Raw genomic sequence first — 19,083 nt, forward strand, 5'->3', positions numbered from 1 at the left:
ATGCAACTGTGAACTTATCACGCCATACAGAGGGAGAGCATCGATACAGCAAGGAGTTTTGGTTTGTTCAGGTAGCTTTACCCCCACTGGTCTCTGGTCACTCTCATTCTGAAGAAGTCAGGTGCCCCAGGTCTCTTCCCTCGAGGTTCGCCATAGTGGAAAGTAGTCTTCACAATGTGACATAGATGTCCCTTCTCAATCACATGTCCCAGGGCTCCCATCAGGCAGGCTGGTCCCTCCTTTGCCGGCATGGTGAACCGCAGCTGATAACAGGGGGCCAGGCCCAGCGAGACACACCCAGCAAGCAGCATGGAAAGACCCTGTCATAGCCCCAGTGGAGATCTTCTCATCCCTATATCAGCTGGGTGCCAAACACCTAAAATATTCCCCTCAACTCATCCCTCAGCAAGTGAGGGTAGTCACTTGCTACTGTGTAGGGGGACCTCTCTCAGATAAGCAGGGGCATCTACAAACCTGATTTCTACACTGGGCACCTAGCTAACATGTATCTCATGGGTCACTGTCCTGGCCACTGTAGTAACAACAACTGCTGCTGGAGCAACCTGTCAGACAGGCTCTGCAGCGTAAGTTGAAAACAATCCTCTGAGTATGTCAAGTACCTGTCATCCACCGCAGGAGCTCTCTGACAGTGAGGGGCTTGATGCTGTGTATATTTTATTGGATTAGACGGGTCCAGCTGCGAGCTGACTTAACAAGCAACCAAAATCTCAAAGGGCCAAGACATGTCCCTTACCCAGATACTATCTTGCTCCTACAGTATTGCATAAGCACTGAATAGCTGCCAAAATGACAGGTTGAGACAGCAGAGTGGATACAGATGGTCTGGTCTTGTGGGATACCCCAGATGTTGTGAGGTCTTGTGGTTACACAGCTGTTGAGAGCAGAAGGGGATTTTATAAACCTGGACATTAAATATTGTACATTAGCCCCATTATCAACTACCACTATATCACAATGTAAGGCTATAAAGTATAGATTTACTATTCTTACCTGCACATCTAGATATCTTAATGATGTAAATTACCTCAGCGATTTTTGTCAATGTACTTACATGTAGAGTTAAGAATAGTAAACATATGCTTACCAGCAAACACTTACCTTGACAATGCAGTAGTAGTGGTAACCAATACCCTGAAGTTTATGTTTTTAAAGATCTATGTTTGTGCCCTACAGACTTGGAAAATGAAAATCCCAAACATGCTTGCACCAGCACCTAGAAGCTGCATGTTAATATTGTCTAGAATGGAATAATCAGGACACAAACGTTTCAACCCAGTGTGCATCAAAAGAAATATATATCTGTGTGAACTCGTAAACATATGCAAGAGTGAAAATATGTATAACGCCAATGTGTCAACTATTCTAACATATAACATGTAATCATGAAGGGTAAAGGTTACAGTCCTATACCTCTATGTCAATCATAATATGGAACAAAAGACTGCATATAGAAAACGAACTCCCGTCGATACAAGATGGGTAAAATGTTACTGGAATGAAGTTAAAGACACCTACAAAAGGAGAAGTAACACACATGAATATAACAATAAATAGGTGTTCACCTCTATTGGGTTGAAAGAAACAAAAAGTACAAAAACGTACTCATAAGTAATATTAAGTATCAAAATCTCCATGCCTGAAGTATATGGTAATAGGTGGAAACATCAAAAGTAGGCTGTAAGTTAAATACAAGCAGACTCTAAGTGTAAATGGTCTAGTAAGTGAGCAAATTGCAGCGATAAGCCTATGACAGTGGTATATAAGCACAAAATATAAAAATAATTATGAATAAACACAATATTATTTGTAAATTAAGTTTGTTAGTACTTTAATCAAATAACAAACTAAGTTTTGTGTGTAGTGAGCATCCGTATACAAGTAAGTGAACCAAACAATGCGTTTCCGAATCCTGAAATAATGTGTTGTACAAAAATAATGAAAGGGCACACTGTGCAAGCCCATTTAGAAATTTGCTACCATCTTGGAAAGGAGTACTGAACAGTGTGCCCAATGCGGTTTGCTGCCCGTAAAACTATATAATATGGTAAATGGCCGCTCAAGCCACGCAAAATCTCTTAAACTAAGTGTGAATAGTCATAAAGTGCTAGTCAAATCAGAGTAGAGAAGAATTGATGTGTTATCCAGTATTGGGGTATCTTTCATAGATTCACATGCCTGAATCATTCCCCGTCGCCGAGGCGGGAGTCCCGGTAGATAAAAAAGTAGTGCCAAAAATAATTAGTAGTAGTAGGCCCAAAGAAAAAAGGCCCTAAGGCCTATATCTTAGAAGCCTATCTACCTCGTTATGTAAAATAACCCAAGAATTGGTAACAACCAATCAGACATCAGCACCCTTCTAGAACCCTCTCAGCAGAGCCAGCCCTCCTCAGATTTTCACCGCACGTCGTGTGGAAGGGAGTCTCCCTGAGTGCCTACTCAGTTTCTTCTTTTTCTTCAGAAATGTCTGACAAGAAAGCTTTGTTTAAACCCTGCAGGACCTGTGATAAGAAGAGGGTCCATGTAGACGACCAGCATGAGGAGTGTATTTACTGTCTGCATCCTAAGCATGTTGCTAAGGATTGTAGAATTTGCCAGACTTTCCCTCCCAAGACCTTAAGGGACAGAGAGGCAAGAGTATTATTATGGTTGAAATCTTCCTCGGCTGAGGAGGATGACAGGGCCTCGACATCTAGCAAAAGGGCTAGATCTAGTGATAGTTCTTCCAGTGAAGGGAGAAAACATCATAAGGCCTCTCATGTAACTTCTGACCATTCGCAGAAGTCACAAGACTCTGAGAGATCCAAGAGGTCTTCAGCTTCTAAAACCGTGAGTAAATCTCAGGTTAAGACTTTGTCAGTGGGATCGTCATATACTACCTCTGTGACTTCTGCTGCTCCTCTGTCGACGGCTACAGTCTCCACTACTTCTATATCTTCACCTATCATGTCTCCTAAAACATTTAAGGCTCCGTCGACAACTGCGTCGACGTCGAGCATAAAGGAAGTTCTGTCAATGACGACATCGTCGATGAGGACATCGTCGACGAAGACCCCGTCGACGATCCTGTCGACGACGAAGACCCCGTCGACGACGACGAAGACCCCGTCGACGACGAAGACCCCGTCGACGACGACGAAGCCCCCGTCGACGGCGACGAAGACCCCGTCGACGGCAACGAAGACCCCGTCGACGACGGTCCCGTCGACGATCCCGTTGACGATGACTATCCCGTCGACGGTGAAGACCTCGTCGATGATGACGATTCCGTCGACGATGACGATCCCGTCGACGATGACGATCCCGTCGATGACGATCCCGTCGACGATGACGCTTCAGAAGGCAGCAATTCCGTCGACGAATGGAAGCGCGTCGACGAGAAGTTTCCTTAAAGCGATTCCACCAACTACTCATGTTACGCCTATTGCGTACACGCATATTCAGTTAAAAACTTTTCACAAACAGAATTACAGTAATATTTCTCCTTTGCTGCCTTCGCATATCTTAGACTCTTATGCAGAAGAGGATGATTTTCAAGAGGAGGATGATGAGGGTCCTTTCGGAATAGCTCGGCACCCCTCGGTTTTACATATAAAATGTCAAGAGGTGGATGAGGAAGAAGACTATCATGAGCATGCTTACCAGGAAGGCCTTGCTACACCAGTTTACAGGCATCCCTTAAGGGATTGGGATCGTAGAGAAACGAGTCATCTCCCGCCTACACTGATTCAAGATCTTCAGGCCATGCTGGCGGATTACCGCCAACAATTTCCTCCACAACAACCTCTTCCTAATTTACAACCGACTGAAGAGTCACATACGGACATTCCAAATTCGCCGCTTCACCCTACTGGTTCGGGGATGCAATCGCACCATGATACCATTTCCTCTGATGAGGAAGATATCAAAGAAGGTGAGGTGCCGGATAAGGACACCAGTCTGGATCCTTGGGATGACTACATTATTCCCATGCCTTCTCCACCCATTCCTCAGCCATCGGATTCTCCTCCAGAGGATATAGGCGGCTTTCACAATTTAATGCAACGTGCCGCAGTCAGGTTTCAACTACCAGTCACTGTGGAGCATACGGATTGTTTCCTCCATGATTTTAAAGAGGAGCAAAGGAAAATTACCAAAGCAATTCCCATCATCGATTTTATATGGAATGAGGGTTTAAAAATTATGAAGACAGCTGCCTCCGTACCTGCGGTCTTCCCTCGTATTGACAAGAAATATTGTGCTCCTCCAGAAACGCCTTCTTGTCTAATCGGTCATCCCAGACCAGATTCCGTTATATCGCAGGCTGCTCAACAAAAGTCCAAAAATCCAGCTATGCCGATATCAACGCCGACGGATAGAGAAGGACGAAGATTGGATCTTATCGGTAAGAAGTTCTCAACTATGGCGGCAACTTCTATCAAAGCTGCAAACTCTTTGGCCATACTTGGTCGCTATGACCGCCAGATGTGGTCAGAATTCTTGGAATTTATAGACCTCATTCCTGAAGATCGTCAACAAGAGGCAAGGAAGATACTTCTAGAGGGAGAACGAGCTGCATCAGAGATCATAGACTGTGCTCTGGATATTGCTAATACCAACTTTAGACAACTTGCAGGGGCTGCAGTTCTTAGGCGTCAAGGATGGCTTAAGGCAACATCTTTTAGGCCAGTGGTTCAAGCCAAAATCATTGATATGGCCTATGATGGAGAATCCTTATTTGGGAAACATATAGACGAGGCCCTCCTAGCGATCAAGACCGATACGGATACAGCTAAGTCACTAGCTGCTCTCCAATACAAACGGGGATCTTTCCGTGGTGCAAGAGGACGAAGTTTTGTATCAAGGGGAAATTATCAAAGTCAGCAAAACAGACAATATCAATCTCAATATAGACAGCCTTATGGACGATCATCATACAGGCAATCTTCCTCGAATAGTTTCTCTCGTCAGGGAGGAAGAAGGCGATCGAACTATCAAGGTCGCAACGCCAACAAGAAGCAATGATTTACACTGGACGCCAGTCATCCCTCCTTCCCTTCCAGTGGGAGCAAAGATATCAACTTTTGCACACAATTGGGAAGAGATCACCTCGGATCGTTGGGTCATCGACCTAGTCAGAAAAGGTCACACCCTGGAGTTCTTAAAACAACCTCCTGCTGCCCTGCCCAGGGGTCCCCCTCCCCCTCGTCTTCACTTATTGTTCAAAGAAGCCTTAAAAATGCTCCGCAAGAACGCAATAGAGAAGGTTCCTTCGTCCCAGAAGGGAACCGGGTTCTATTCTCGATTTTTCCTCATAAAGAAAAAGTCAGCGGAGTGGCGCCCGATTCTGGTTCTCCACAAGCTCTACAAATTTCTACAGAAGCAGAGTTTTTGGATGGTTACGCTGGCCGAAGTTTTGAGCTGCCTGAACAAAGGGGATTTTATGGCTTCTCTGGACCTGGAGGACGCGTACTTCCACATTCCTATCCTTCCCAAACATCGCAAGTACCTGCGATTTGTAGTGGCTGGCGTCCACTATCAGTTCAAAGTCCTCCCGTTTGGGCTGAAATCTGCTCCAAGAATTTTTACAAAGTGTCTCGCACCAGTAGCAGCGACTCTAAGATCTCAGGGAATACAAGTATTTCCGTACTTGGACGACTGGCTGCTCAAAGGCCCTTCGAAGCAGACTACCGTAGAGGCAGTTTCAGCATGCCTAGGTCTATTCTCAAACTTAGGCCTCACTCTCAACAAAAGCAAATCTCAACTGCTTCCTCTTCAAAGGATTCAATTTCTGGGAGCGATACTGGACACCAGACAATGCAAGGCATTCTTGTCAGAGGAACGTCAGCTTCGTTTACAAAAGCTAGCACTATCAATCGCAAGAAGAAAGTCAGTTTCAGTCCGGATGTTTGCGTCTCTTCTGGGGATGTGTTCATCAACAATAAATCTGGTACCTTTAGCACGGCTCCGAATGAGACCTCTACAGGAGCAGTTACATCTGCAATGGAAACAGGCCGTAGGGTCGTTTAACGACTCCATCATGATAACACCTCACATGATGGTCTCTCTGCATTGGTGGTCTCAGAAGAAAAACCTGTCTCCGGGTCTTTCTTTTCTAACATTTCCTCCAGAATTCGTGGTAACAACAGACGCCTCCATGGAGGGGTGGGGAGGACATCTCCAAGATTTACAAATTCAGGGACGATGGTCCCAAGAATACCGCCAACAGCATATCAACAGATTGGAGCTTCGCGCCATTTTTCTCACTCTGCAAGCGTTCCTCCCAAGAATTGCAGGAGCCTCAGTGCTGGTCCGGACGGACAATACGACCAGCATGTATTACATCAACAAGCAGGGAGGAACGAGGTCACTCTCCCTTTCGCAGGAAGCTCAGGAGCTATGGGAGTGGCTTACAACACACAAGATAACCTACGAGCGGAGCACGTTAAGGGCATTCACAACACGTTGGCCGACAACCTAAGCAGATCTCTGGCAGGCTGTCACGAATGGGAGATAGAGCAGAAGCAACTAGACGAAATTTTACAAATATGGGGCAAGCCAGCCCTGGATTTGTTTACTACAAAAGAAAACAAGAAATGCCGCTATCACGCAAGCAGATTCCCTCAACAGGGATCAAGAGGAAATGCCCTGTCCATGAAATGGTCAGGGCTTTGTGCGTACGCTTTTCCCCCGATACCACTAATTGCGAAAGTGATCCGCAAAGTGAAGATGGAAAGTTGCCGTCTCATCCTGATTGCACCCTGTTGGCCAAGGCAATATTGGTTCCAGGAGCTGCTTCTTCTAGCTCACAGATCCATCCGTCTAGTACCAACAATCACGATGTTGACAAGGGAGAGGGGTCAAATACTCCATCCAGATCCACAGTCGCTGAGATTCAAGCGTTCACCATCTCAGAGCCCTTTTTGCAGTTCTCTAAAGATTTTGTTACTCTCAGGACAAATCCACGATTCATCCCTAAAGTTCCGACTCAGTTCCACTTAAATGAGCCAGTGAAACTGAAAGTTTTCTTTCCAAATCCAGCCACTCCATCTGAGCGAGCGTTACATTTGCTTGATGTAAAACGTTGTCTGAAATTTTAGTTGCAAAGGACTAAGGACATCAGGCGGTCCAATCAATTGCTAATAGCTTATGGTCAAGCTACACTTGGGTCTGCTGTGACTAAAGCGACTATAGCCAGATGGTTGGCTTCTACAATTCATTTTTGTAATGATAAAGCCAGGCTCATTTCAGCCGCGGTCCCCCGACGGATAGAGCGGTGTTCCCTTCCTGAGCGGATGCCAGGTGGAGGTTAGAGTCGCACCCAGTGCTCACGGGTGATGTTTGAGATGAGTAAGCGACGTACACCCTTCTAGCAACTATTGGGTGTTCCTAGTATCCTTTTTCTGTGTAGTTAGCACACAGTTTTCTCATTTCATTTTGCAGTAGCTATTGGTCCTGATGAAAGCCGAGCCAATTTAGGCGTTTAGGCTGAAACATGTCGACCTTTTTTCATTGTTAAACACCATGACCTACATTCGACTAGTGGTGTTCACGTTTTTAATCTAGCTTCGGTACGGTTGTGTTAAGAGAATCTTCCTTGCCGTCCCGTGACTAGTTTTAATACACTTTCACTGCACTATCAATTGGTCAGCACTGCACCCCTCACTCATACGTAGCTCATCATATGTGCATTTAGTCTATCCTTTAGTGCACAATCAAAACATCCCTGAGCTCCTCCCTCTCATAGAGGGGGTCGTAGCCCCCAGAGAAACTAGGATTTTTCTCTGGGAGGAGAATCCCATATGATGAAGCATGTCACCCAGGGTGAGTGAGGGATTACGTCCTTAAAAGGGATTGCCCTTTCATTACATGAATTGGGCTTTTTTTGTTTGTCATTTACACACCACCTTCTCGTTTTTCTTTTTTCTTTTTTGGTGACTTCAGACCTCAGGGTTCTTTGTGTTATACAAGCTACACTTGGGTCTGCTGTGACTAAAGCGACTATAGCCAGATGGTTGGCTTCTACAATTCATTTTTGTAATGATAAAGCCAATAAACCTTTACAAAGGAAGGTCAAGGCGCATTCTACTAGAACCATGGCAGCATCTACTGCATTGTTCGCAGGAGTATCCTTGGAAAATATTTGTCGTGCTGCAACGTGTAGGAATGTTCACACATTCACAAAGCACTACTGTCTGCAATCTACTCTGCAGGAAGATACAGCTGTAGGACAAGCCGTACTTCAACACCTTTTAAACTAAGGTCAGATATATGTTTTACTTATTCTGAGCGATTTCATGAGTTGTGTATATTTATGCATTTTCAATTTGCTGTTTATAATTGCTATTTCTTAAGCTACATATTTTATTTCTTTGTGTAAGATACATGTTTGGATTTTAAGAGAGGACATCTTATACCTTCTAGTTATCAAATTGCGGGCGTAATTGGGAGTGTATCAGCAATAGTCTCCCACCATCCGCAAACGACTGTATGCTTGGCATACTGCTTGCTACTCTGATTCAGGCATGTGAATCTATGAAAGATACCCCAATACGGGATAAGAAAACAAGTTACTTACCTGTAACTACAGTTATCCAGTATTGGTATCTTTCATAGATTCACATGCACCCACCCTCCTCCCCGTAGAGTCAGTTCTCTATGTTTGGGATATGTGCTTCCCACTCGTGCTAGGAAAATCTGAGGAGAGCTGGCTCTGCTGAGAGGGTTCTAGAAGGGTGCTGATGTCTGATTGGTTGTTACCAATTCTTGGGTTATTTTACATAACGAGGTAGATAGGCTTCTAAGATATAGGCCTTAGGGCCTTTTTTCTTTGGGCCTACTACTACTAATTATTTTTTGCACTACTTTTTTATCTACCGGGACTCCCGCCTCGGCGACGGGGAATGATTCAGGCATGTGAATCTATGAAAGATACCAATACTGGATAACTGTAGTTACAGGTAAGTAACTTGTTTTCTTACTGACCCTATGAATGTATAGTACATGAAATCCGCTACCTTCTCATAGAGTTAAGGAAACCCCATGTGTATCAGTATCAGTGATTAAGATGGCCCTTCAGTAAAGAAAAGCATGCAATATAGAAATAATGAGGTACAAAAACAATGCTAGGGAATCCAAAACATTGCAATGTGAATAAAAATAAAATATCCAAATGATATATTAACAGATGCATGTCCATGTGTATACCAATCCCTAGTAAATTCTAAATATCAGTTTTCAAATAAATACAAGAGTAAAGATACATTGTTTAATCCACATGGAAAATATAAATCCCTGTCTATGTTAACCCCTTGAGTGCCCCGCCCTTCCACGCCCTGTGCCGGGCGTTTCATTAGCGGGCGGGGCTCATGACGAGATAGTCTCATCATGGGCACAGCGCAACCGCGGCCCATGACGAGACCATCTCGTCATGGGCACTCAAGGGGTTAAGCCCCTTGTACACAGCTCTGAGCCTAATTATCCATCTTGTTTAAGTCTCCACAAGGCTAGGGTCCTATTATCACCCACTGGGTTAGGTTGCACAGTTGCAATACCATGTTGCACTACAATGAAATCTCAGGTTCATTGTTTCACCCCCGGCATGTACAGTGTGGTAGTGGACTGCTAAAGGATAATTTCTATTCTTGTTTCCCATTGCTCTAATGTGTTCTTGATTTCTGTCTTTCAATGTTCTAATAGTACTACCTAAATAATCCTGGCAACACTCACAAAAAATACAGCACACTACAAATTTTGTGTTACAATTAATAAATTGTTCCAAGTTGTATTTTCTATTTGTGTTGTACTGAAAACAGGTTGCTTTGTCGTGTGCAAACTGAAATACATTTCAATGCCCACATTCATAGAAACCCTTCGGACGTTGAGGTAGCAATTTTTTACTAATATAGTTCTGCTGTGGGCTCATGAAACTGACATAGTATATTCTGTACTGTTTTGCCCCTACTGTGTGTCACCAGTGGTTTTCCAGATGCTTACAAGAGTAGTGCCCACCATTAATAAATGCCAGTGTTTTTATAAGATTTCATACACATAATGGCTAAGACAACGATATGGTGTAATGAATGTGATCTTACTGTTGTTGGTTTGTTTGTATTTCATATTTCATAGGAGAGTATCCTGCTTCACATTAATTATTTTGTTCCATTGCCTTCGTTGATAACTCCTTGGGATAATCCCTTGCTAGAAACCTTGTTTTCAGTGCCCCCAATCTGTGTGGAAGAGTTGGTCATCACTACAGTTTCTTCTTAGACTTGTAATTTCTCCAAAAGCTATAGCTCTAATCTGTGAACTAGGGTGTGCACTTGTAGCATGAAGATTTAGGTTACACACTGTACGTTTTCTGTATAGTTTTGATGCAATATTTATAACGTCAACATATAAAACTATATGTAAATACTCGATACGTGATTTACTGTAGTGGTGCGTAAAGGAGATATTGTATGAATTGCTATTGAGATACTGAGCAATAGCTCATCTGTACTGTGCAGATGCATTGCGTAACAATTTGTTACAAAGTCAAGCATGCCTACGCAAATCAGGGCTTGCGTGGTTTCTAAATTTGAAAAAGGACTTTGTGTTGCCCATATCTCCTTGCGCAATGCAAGGGCAAAACATAGCCTTTGTAAATCTTGGCCTCGATGAGGCCGAAAATGTATCTCATGCAGATTTGGAGGAAGCTTCTGATACGCCTCTTAGAAGTAGAAGCTGCTACCGAAAGGGCGTGGGGAGGGTGGGGGGTGAGTGGAGGGAGGGGTTATTAATTAAAAATAAATGTAGAAAAAAACACTTACCTGGATGCGGCCAGCTGTCGCCTTTCTTCCATCCTCTCATCCTCTTTCTGGCTTCTGTGAAAGCAGGAAGCACCCAGGTTGCCCTGATTGGTGAGTTCTCAGGCTCCCCTAAGCCAATCAGCGTTGTGTTTGGTCTAAGCTTTGTGGTTCGGTGCTCAGACAGGGGACACTGGGCATGGTCTCCACCCTGGCTGTAATGCAGCCTCGGTGTTGAAAATTCAAAGTGCGCATGACTGTTTGACCGGCCCCAGAGGGCCGGCCAAACATTCATACGTACTTATGAGGGTGCCACCACTCCTTCCCCAGCCTCTAAACAGCCCAGCCCCGCCCCACACCCAAACAACAGAGACAGTAAATTTAAATAAAATTATAATAACGTTAAGTAATTATAATTGAATTTTCTATTTCTAATTGCTCACTCCACCTTAGCGGAGGAGCTGCCACTGCCTCTTAGGTCCATAGGCCATGTCTCCAGGCTGTTCAAGAAAGGTTGCTGGTCTTCTAGTTCTTTATAGTCTATTGGTTTGCTGTTGATTGTGATCCAGATCAAAGATACTTCATTTGGCCGAATCTGGGCCTAGATTTACTGAGTCTGTGTGTTGCCCTTGCGTCGCCCAAGGAGACAAAGGGCAATGCATAGGCTTATTTGGAATTTGCAAAGCCATGCGAGGCCCGATTTATGTGGCCGTGTGTGACTTTGTAAAGAAATGTAACATAACTTCACTACTTGTGCTGCATTACGTTACATTTCAACTTGGGATGCATTCCATAGATGGGCCACCCACTAATGCTTTGTGGCACATTCTTAGATTTACTAAAGCAAGTAAACTTGGAAATGGATCAAAATACTATGTCTTCCTCAGCTAGGTGTAACTGGGAAACACCTTGATTTCTCCTTGTGATTTCCCCTTTCACCATGTGCTGCATTCTGCAGAACACATAGAAAGACGAAAATGCCTCTAAAGATTGTGTGCCTTATTTATGAGGCCTTGCGACAGTTCTGCGCCGCCGTTGCGTCACTTTTTGTGACGCATCAGCGGCATAAAACATGCGCTTTATTGCGCCATGTTTACGAAGTGACACATGTAGGCAGATGCGTCACTTCGTAAACCCCATGCTACATTATACCTGTGTCAGGTATAATGTATGCAGGGTGGACGTTCCCCTGCAAGAAAGGGTCGTAGTAGTGGGGCAGCGAAATCTATGAGATTTCGCTGCGCCACTTCTAGGACGCCAGTGCGTCAAAACCTTACGCCTGCCTCACAGAAGGCACAAGGGTGACGCAGGCCCTTTCACATGGGGCGCCCTTTCACATGGGGCTTGTCCCATGTGAAAGGAACATTGCTGGAGTTGCGCCATGCTTCTGACACAATTCCAGCAATGAGCCACTTTTGCGCAGACAGATACGTCACAAATACTGACGTATCTGTCATTCCTTGCGACATGATGCGTCATACTGTAAATATGATGCATCATCGGTGTCCCAAGGAGGGCGCAGTGAGAATTGTCGCATCGCTGCTTTCACGCAGCGATGCGCCACCTCTCATAAATGAGGCCCTGAGTTTGTGCTAGAAGTTGTCCATTTGTGCATTAGAACAATCCTGCCTATAATGCAGACACCCCTGCACTATGAAGCGCACAGTAAATATGGAGCATTTCTTCTTTTCACGCAACGCAGCACAGCAACTTTGCATGCTGACGTGCGTTCCGTGAAAGATTAGTAAATATGCAAGCAAAGGAGCAGTACTACCGATAATATGCAGACCACCCCTTCAGTAAACAAAATTGCTGAGAACAACTATTGATAGTATAAATGCAACTATAACTTGAACCCAAACTGAAAAACCTAGACACTGCAAGGAGTAACCGCCGGATGCTTAGACATACTCCTTACATCTTTTGACAGCTGATTGTTGGTGATGATTGGCTACTACTAGAGATGCTGAAATATCCCTATATCCCCTCCCGCTTTTCGTGAATAGATGGGGATACATATTTATAAGCTCAGACATCACAGAAAGTACACATGAAGCTACCAACAGCATGCCTTTTACAGAAGGAAGGCTGTTTTTTTTTTATCATTACCGGTGTTACTGATGCTGTTGAAAATGTCTAATCTCTGTTCAAATGTTTATCCTGAACCCAAAATGGACAGTCTTGAAACACACGGACTCTCCCCCCCCCCCCCCTCTCAGTACCCTAGTGTATGCGCTTTCCACCCACCCTAATCCCCCGCTCCCAACCCACTGAGGTAGGGCGTTTACTGTTCATGCTGGATAATGTGCTAGGACCATTGGCACAGGGAGGATTTATGATATATAGTATATCTAGCAAAGACTTTCTCTATACAGTTATAGACTGACATCCTGACAGGCAGGAGGAGGAGACCCATCACCTCCCATCACACGACCTATAGGCATAAAAGTTTACACCGACAAGACCACGTCAGCTTTCACACTAAATCCACGGCGAGTCCCTCACTGAGATATCCGTTTTAGAATGGGTAGTATTCAGATGACCCAAGAGAAACAAGTGGAGCTTTAGCTCACAGGTGACAGGAGATCGAATCGGGGTCAGTGCCCCACGGCAGACTACAGAGACAGTACCCAGCCATCGATCCTATTTTAGGACTCTGGTCTTCCACTATACTCTTTCCCATGCCACATAGCACTGTCCTGTCTGATTGCACCCCCAGCATACTTCCTCCTGCAATAGGTGCAACACAGATCAGGAAGACCCACCTTAAAATGAGAAACTAGCTTCATCCTCTCCCCATCATTAGCTGTTCCATAGGGATAGGGAAATCTAGATGGAAGTACCCACTTATTTCACACTACCCTACGGCACTACTTTCCTTTCATTCCACAGCAAGTAAACAAAACACGACTCACAAATTAGGATACCACGAACTCTATGAATATGTGCGCTCAATACTATATAATTCACATCAAAGTGTTGTAATGCATCGTTTTAACAAAATATGCATCTATTTAAATTGCATAGCTACTGTCTTTCTGTACTTTTTGCATTGAGTATCGCTGGTTTATTTATCTGTGGATGTACAACGTCTATTATTAAACAGAACTGCGTATCTGATCAAGCCGTATTAAAAAAATGCCTAGGAAACTTCATTAGTTGATGGAAGTAAAGAAATATGACTTAAAATAAAATGAAACAGTGCGCCAGCGCCTGAACGAATCTTACACTAATTAATATACAAGATCATATTTTTACACTGTATTTATGTTATTGCAGTGAACAACATTTCTTTGGCTGTGTGTGTGTCCTCGAAAATCATAAGAAATCAAGATGAAGGACGAAGCCGTGGAGATAAATGAACTCGGTATGTGCCTATTTTAAGTTGGTAATTTTCTGTAGCTTTAGCAAATCGATCATTGTTGTTTGAATACTCTTTTGATTCCATTTAATTTCCGGGGCTTTTATAAAGCATTTCTGAGTAATTCTCATTTGCGTCCTTTTTCTTCAGTGGTAATTTCACCAAGAGTAAATATTATGCAATCGAAGTTGAAACTCTGTGCGGGCTCACAAGGGAAATTCCTATAAACAATAGGTTGAGGCAGGGCTGTGTATTGGCCCCATTACTCTTTGCCATATTTTTAGCAGACTTGCCCCTTCTCCTGGGTACAGCCAGAGGTGCAAGCCCGAAAATAAATGGTAAGCATCTGCCCTGCCTGCTGTATGCTGATGACATTGTAATAATGGACCAAACAGAGGTAGGGCTGCAGAGAAAGTTGAATGTATTTAACGAATACATCACTGCAAAGCGTTTTACAGTAAATATGGATAAAACAAAAATCTTGTGTTTTGGGAAGAAGAGTACGAAGTATAGTTGGTACCTGGGCCAAACCAAGTTAGATACTGTAAATGAATATAAATACCTCGGAATATGGTTTACAAGGTCTTTGAAGTGGGATACCCATCTGGACGCACAGAAACTAAAAGCACATCTTGCGGTATGTGGGTTGAAAAGATTTGACTATAGCTATGGCGATATGTCACATAAACCTCTATTGACGGCCTTTAAGGCTATGGCTCCGCCACAATTCCAATATGGGGCAGAGGTTCTATGCATTGATGGGAAAAGCTCATGGGACAAAGAGGAGGGTAAATGTCTAAAATCCCTGCTGTCCCTTCCAGGGTCGGCGATGATTCAGGCAATTAGATTGGAATTGGACCTACCTTCATGGAATGTCCAGGTCCAGTCAAGTTTGCTTAGATTCTGGAACCGCCTGGGTATGGGGGAAGTCACCAAGGTATCACAATGGTGTATGAAGGAAATTCAATCCAGTGAGTTAAAGTGGGCGAAGGCAACAAGAAGGAAACTCCTGACCATTTGCGATTACCTAATGGTGGACATTGACCCCATGACACTCCAAATTAATGTGATAAAGAATGTGCTTAAGGTGCAGGGTAAGGTATGCTCGAGGGCAATAGATCTAAAGTATTTGAGAGAAAAAGACTGTAAAGTTTATGAGCGCTGGATGGGAGAAAGACTCCAGCTTTCCATATATGGATTTGCTACCTAACCGTTGGCTAAGGAAAGAAGTCTTTAAGTTAAGTATAGGAATCAATCCGCTATTTATAAATAGTGGAATAAAAGCTGCCCTTTCACATCCGGATGGTAAATGCGTGTGTAAAATAGGAATGAAGTGTGTTTCTTTTGCACCTTTTATTGGATTGTTATCTGTTTTTAAATCTACGTAAAGTGTTTCTTCGCCCGATATTTTTAAAATATGATGTCAATGAGCACTCGCAAGCACGTGATCTTTTAGTGGAAATGGAAAATCTTGACATTGCGATAGCCATTGGGAAATTTATGCAAGCGGTTTATAAATTTATAAACTGAGTAGAGACCCATGAAAAGGCCAATGCTTTTTAATTCTAATGAATTTTGGTTTTAATTGTGTAAATGCAGTTTTATGACAGTAGAATTTTTATAGTAAATGGAAAGAATTTGTGTTATGACGATTTTAGATGATAAAATATGTATTGTGGTTTATAGATCAATTGGTCTAAATAAACTTTACTTTTGACTTGACTTGAGAAACTCTGTTCTTGAATTAAATCAGAACTGTCTTCTAAAATTAAATCAGATAGCAAGTGTAAGATGTTGGGTTATTAATTAAGAGGGATAGAAACACCACTCAAGAAAAAAAACACAGTCCTTTTCAGGGGGAACCACAAAAGTAACCAAATTAACCTGTTTACCCCTGTGCTAGCCTGGCACAAAAGCAGTCAGACTTAACTTAGGCTCTAATTATGATGTTGGCGGTCAGACCACCGACTGCTATGGCAGTGCTCAGGAGAACGCCGACAAGTAGTCCAAGTGCTGAATTAGGACGGGACTGCCTAGTGGCAGTCGGAAAGTGCTCTTTTACACAGTGGCTTGTGCTGCGGCCCAGGAAGAGGGCCGCAGCACAAGCTGCTGTGCAAAAGAGCACTTTGTGCACATCCATGCACCATGTGTCATGCACCATTTAGTGCATGGCATGAGGTGCATGGATGTGAGTGGGGGCGCTACATGTGCCCTCAGGACCAATTTGCAGTGGCCCACAATGAAAAGGCTGAAGGAATTGGACAGCGTAGTACCGATGGCAGTGCCTGCCTTGGCACCACTGCCATTCAGGACTGCCCCGTCGGGATCTATGTTTCCGGTGGAGGTGGTGGTCTCCCCTCTGACCGCTTGCGCTCCAACCACAGGTATTGAAATCCTTAGGTTGGACCGCAGGACTGTCTGTCAGTCGGACTGCCACCGATGGCCTGTTGGTGGCAGTCTGACCAACATTGTAATGAGGGTGATAGAGGCCATGTATAAAGTATCTATGCATCACACAAACAGTAATGAAGTAAAAACACAACAAAAGAAAAATGGCACACCAATTTTGAAAAATCAAGGATCTTTTAATGAATAAAATGGTACCAATGTAAACAAAATCTAATGAGTTATTGTTCTTGTTATTAGAATTTGTAGAGTGCATGCCTACCTGAAGGCCTCCCAGCGGTAGGCATGAACACAAAGAAGCGATGGAGGAGGAGGTTTATCACACTCATTGAACAACCAGGTTTTTGGTTTTTCCTGAAGGCGGATTCTCATGCTGTGAATCTTATCTCCCTAGGAAGAGAGTTCCATAGCTTAGGTGCAAGGTGGGAAAAAGCTCTTCCCGCCCATCTGCCCTTTTTTATTCTAGCAGCTTTTAGCAGTCGCTCAGAGCGTGACCTCAGGTTTCTATTAGGGAGGTATAAGCTTACCAGATTTAAAATCTTACTGAGCCCTGTGTTGCTTATGGCTCTATGGGTAACGCAAAGTGCTTTAAACTTGATTCTCGCCTCAATCGGGAGCCAATGTAACTGTCTGCGATGCTCCTTCACTGATTCCTTCATTGGAATCTGCCACAAAAGTCTGGCTGCTGCATTCTGGACTAGCTGTATCTTATTGATGACATACTGAGGAGTGCGCAAAAGGAGCGCTGAAGATATCAATTTTTTTTTTTTGTGAAAATAGTGCCAAGAAGCAGGAAACATCACCTGCGGTCATCTGGCTGCACTAGACCTGGGGAAATTCACAAGTTCAGGCCAACCATGATGGACCATGGGTCTGCTACAACAACAAGGTTTGTCCCACTAAAGCATGCAAAGAGTAATCAAGAGAAAAGTTTAGGTTAGGTTTACATTTAGATCCACTGCAGCACACAAACAATAATAAAGTAATAACACAGCACAAGAAAAATGCATTAAGAATTTCGAAAGATAGAGTACAGTTTATTAAATATAATGTCACCAAAGTGAACACAATCTAAGCAGTAGAACCACAGATATTGTTTTTTAAAGTTTGTGGTGAAAATAGCACCAAGAATCAGAAAATGTGTGGTTATCTGGTAGCGCTGGACCAAGCAAAAGTCACAAGTTTAAGCCAACCGTGCTGGAATTCCGTTGGATAGCGGGACCTGGTTAGTTCCACTGAAGTGTTACCTTCTCAAGTCCAGCGCAAAGAGTTCTGTTCACATTGGAGGAGGCCTCAACGAGGAAGCTTTCAATGCGAAGAGCAGGTCAGGCGTTGTGGATGGTTATTGCTGTAGCATGAAGAGCCGGTTGTCACTGGAGCTTTGAATTGGATCATCACAGACAGTTGCTGTTGGTATGAAGAGCAGGTCCCACTGGAGCTTCGCATTAGCGGTCATTGCAGGAGGCAGGGTCTTGACACAAACAGGCCCATTCGGGGTCACTAAGAACCCAAACTTCAGGATTTACACTTTTTTCTTGTGGAGGAGCTCTTACTGATGCCCCCCGTGGTCCTGGACCTGGGTGGGCAACTCTTGAGGATCAGGTCATACTCCAGAAGAGCCCAGCAGCAGGGCTGAGGCAGGCACAGGCAGGTCCAGCTGCTGCTAGTCAGCTGGGCAGTTGTAGGGAGGTCTCTGGAAGCCTGTTGTGTCCCAAGGCAAGCAGGTCCAATTTTCTTTGTTCATAGGGCAAGACAGTCCTTCAAGCAGCAGGGCAGTCCTTCTAACAGCAGGGTAGTCTTTCATCTGAATCTTTGACAGGCCCAGCAGTGTTCTGATGAATGGTTCAGAAGGTCCCTCTTTTATAACTGGTGCCAGCCGTTGTGGGGGGGATTCCATAACCTGCCCCCAAAACTGATTCTGGTTATTTCTTCCCCTTCCCCTGGGTTTGGCTCTAAATTGTCTAGGGTCACAAAGGGAAGGGTAGACCTGATATCAGGTTCCTTTGTGTTTGCTTGGGGTAATAGGGGAAGGGTGCAGCCCCTCCACAGCCATCATGTCAGGAAGACCCTCTCCCAACTATACTCAGGTCCCATTATTCACTGTCTGGGTCCAATACACATTCTTGATGGGGAAGCCATTGACAAGCCCAGGCAGCTGGAAACTCACAGAAAGGCCTCAGAACTTTGGGAAGAAAAATGCCAACTTTCTAAATGTGGCCTTTTTCAAAATTATAATCTAAAATCTGATGTTACTATTAAAGAGGATTTTAAATAAATGTATTTGGGTGTATCTGCTCCCAGTATGAAGTTAGCACTTATCAATTGAAATAAGGTAACTCAGTGTTCGTCTATGTAATAGAAAGCCTTACTGCAATGAAAATCGACGTTTACATGTTTCTCACTGCCAGGGTTTGTAAAACTTGAGTACACATGTCCTAACTTCTAAATACTGTGTGCCCTGCCCTATGAGCTGTTAGGACCTACTTTGGAGATGAATGAACAATGGTTTAGGCCTGCTGAAAATGTTTATTT

General features: G+C 43.9%; 1 protein-coding gene across 1 annotated transcript in view; it reads left to right on the top strand.

Annotated features, from left to right (window-relative positions):
* The window catches only part of LOC146789325 (ATP-dependent translocase ABCB1-like), a 1,722,143-nt gene that overhangs the window by 60,197 nt on the left and 1,642,863 nt on the right, over positions 1 to 19,083 (top strand). Inside the window, exon 2 of the mRNA XM_085631119.1 lies at positions 14,064 to 14,151. Coding sequence (XP_085487245.1) covers positions 14,118 to 14,151 — 34 coding nt within the window. The 5' untranslated portion in view covers positions 14,064 to 14,117. The remainder of the gene's footprint in view (positions 1 to 14,063; positions 14,152 to 19,083) is intronic.

Source organism: Triturus cristatus, chromosome 10 (genome assembly GCF_964204655.1).
Source record: "Triturus cristatus chromosome 10, aTriCri1.1, whole genome shotgun sequence".
Classification (NCBI taxonomy): Eukaryota; Metazoa; Chordata; class Amphibia; order Caudata; family Salamandridae; genus Triturus; species Triturus cristatus.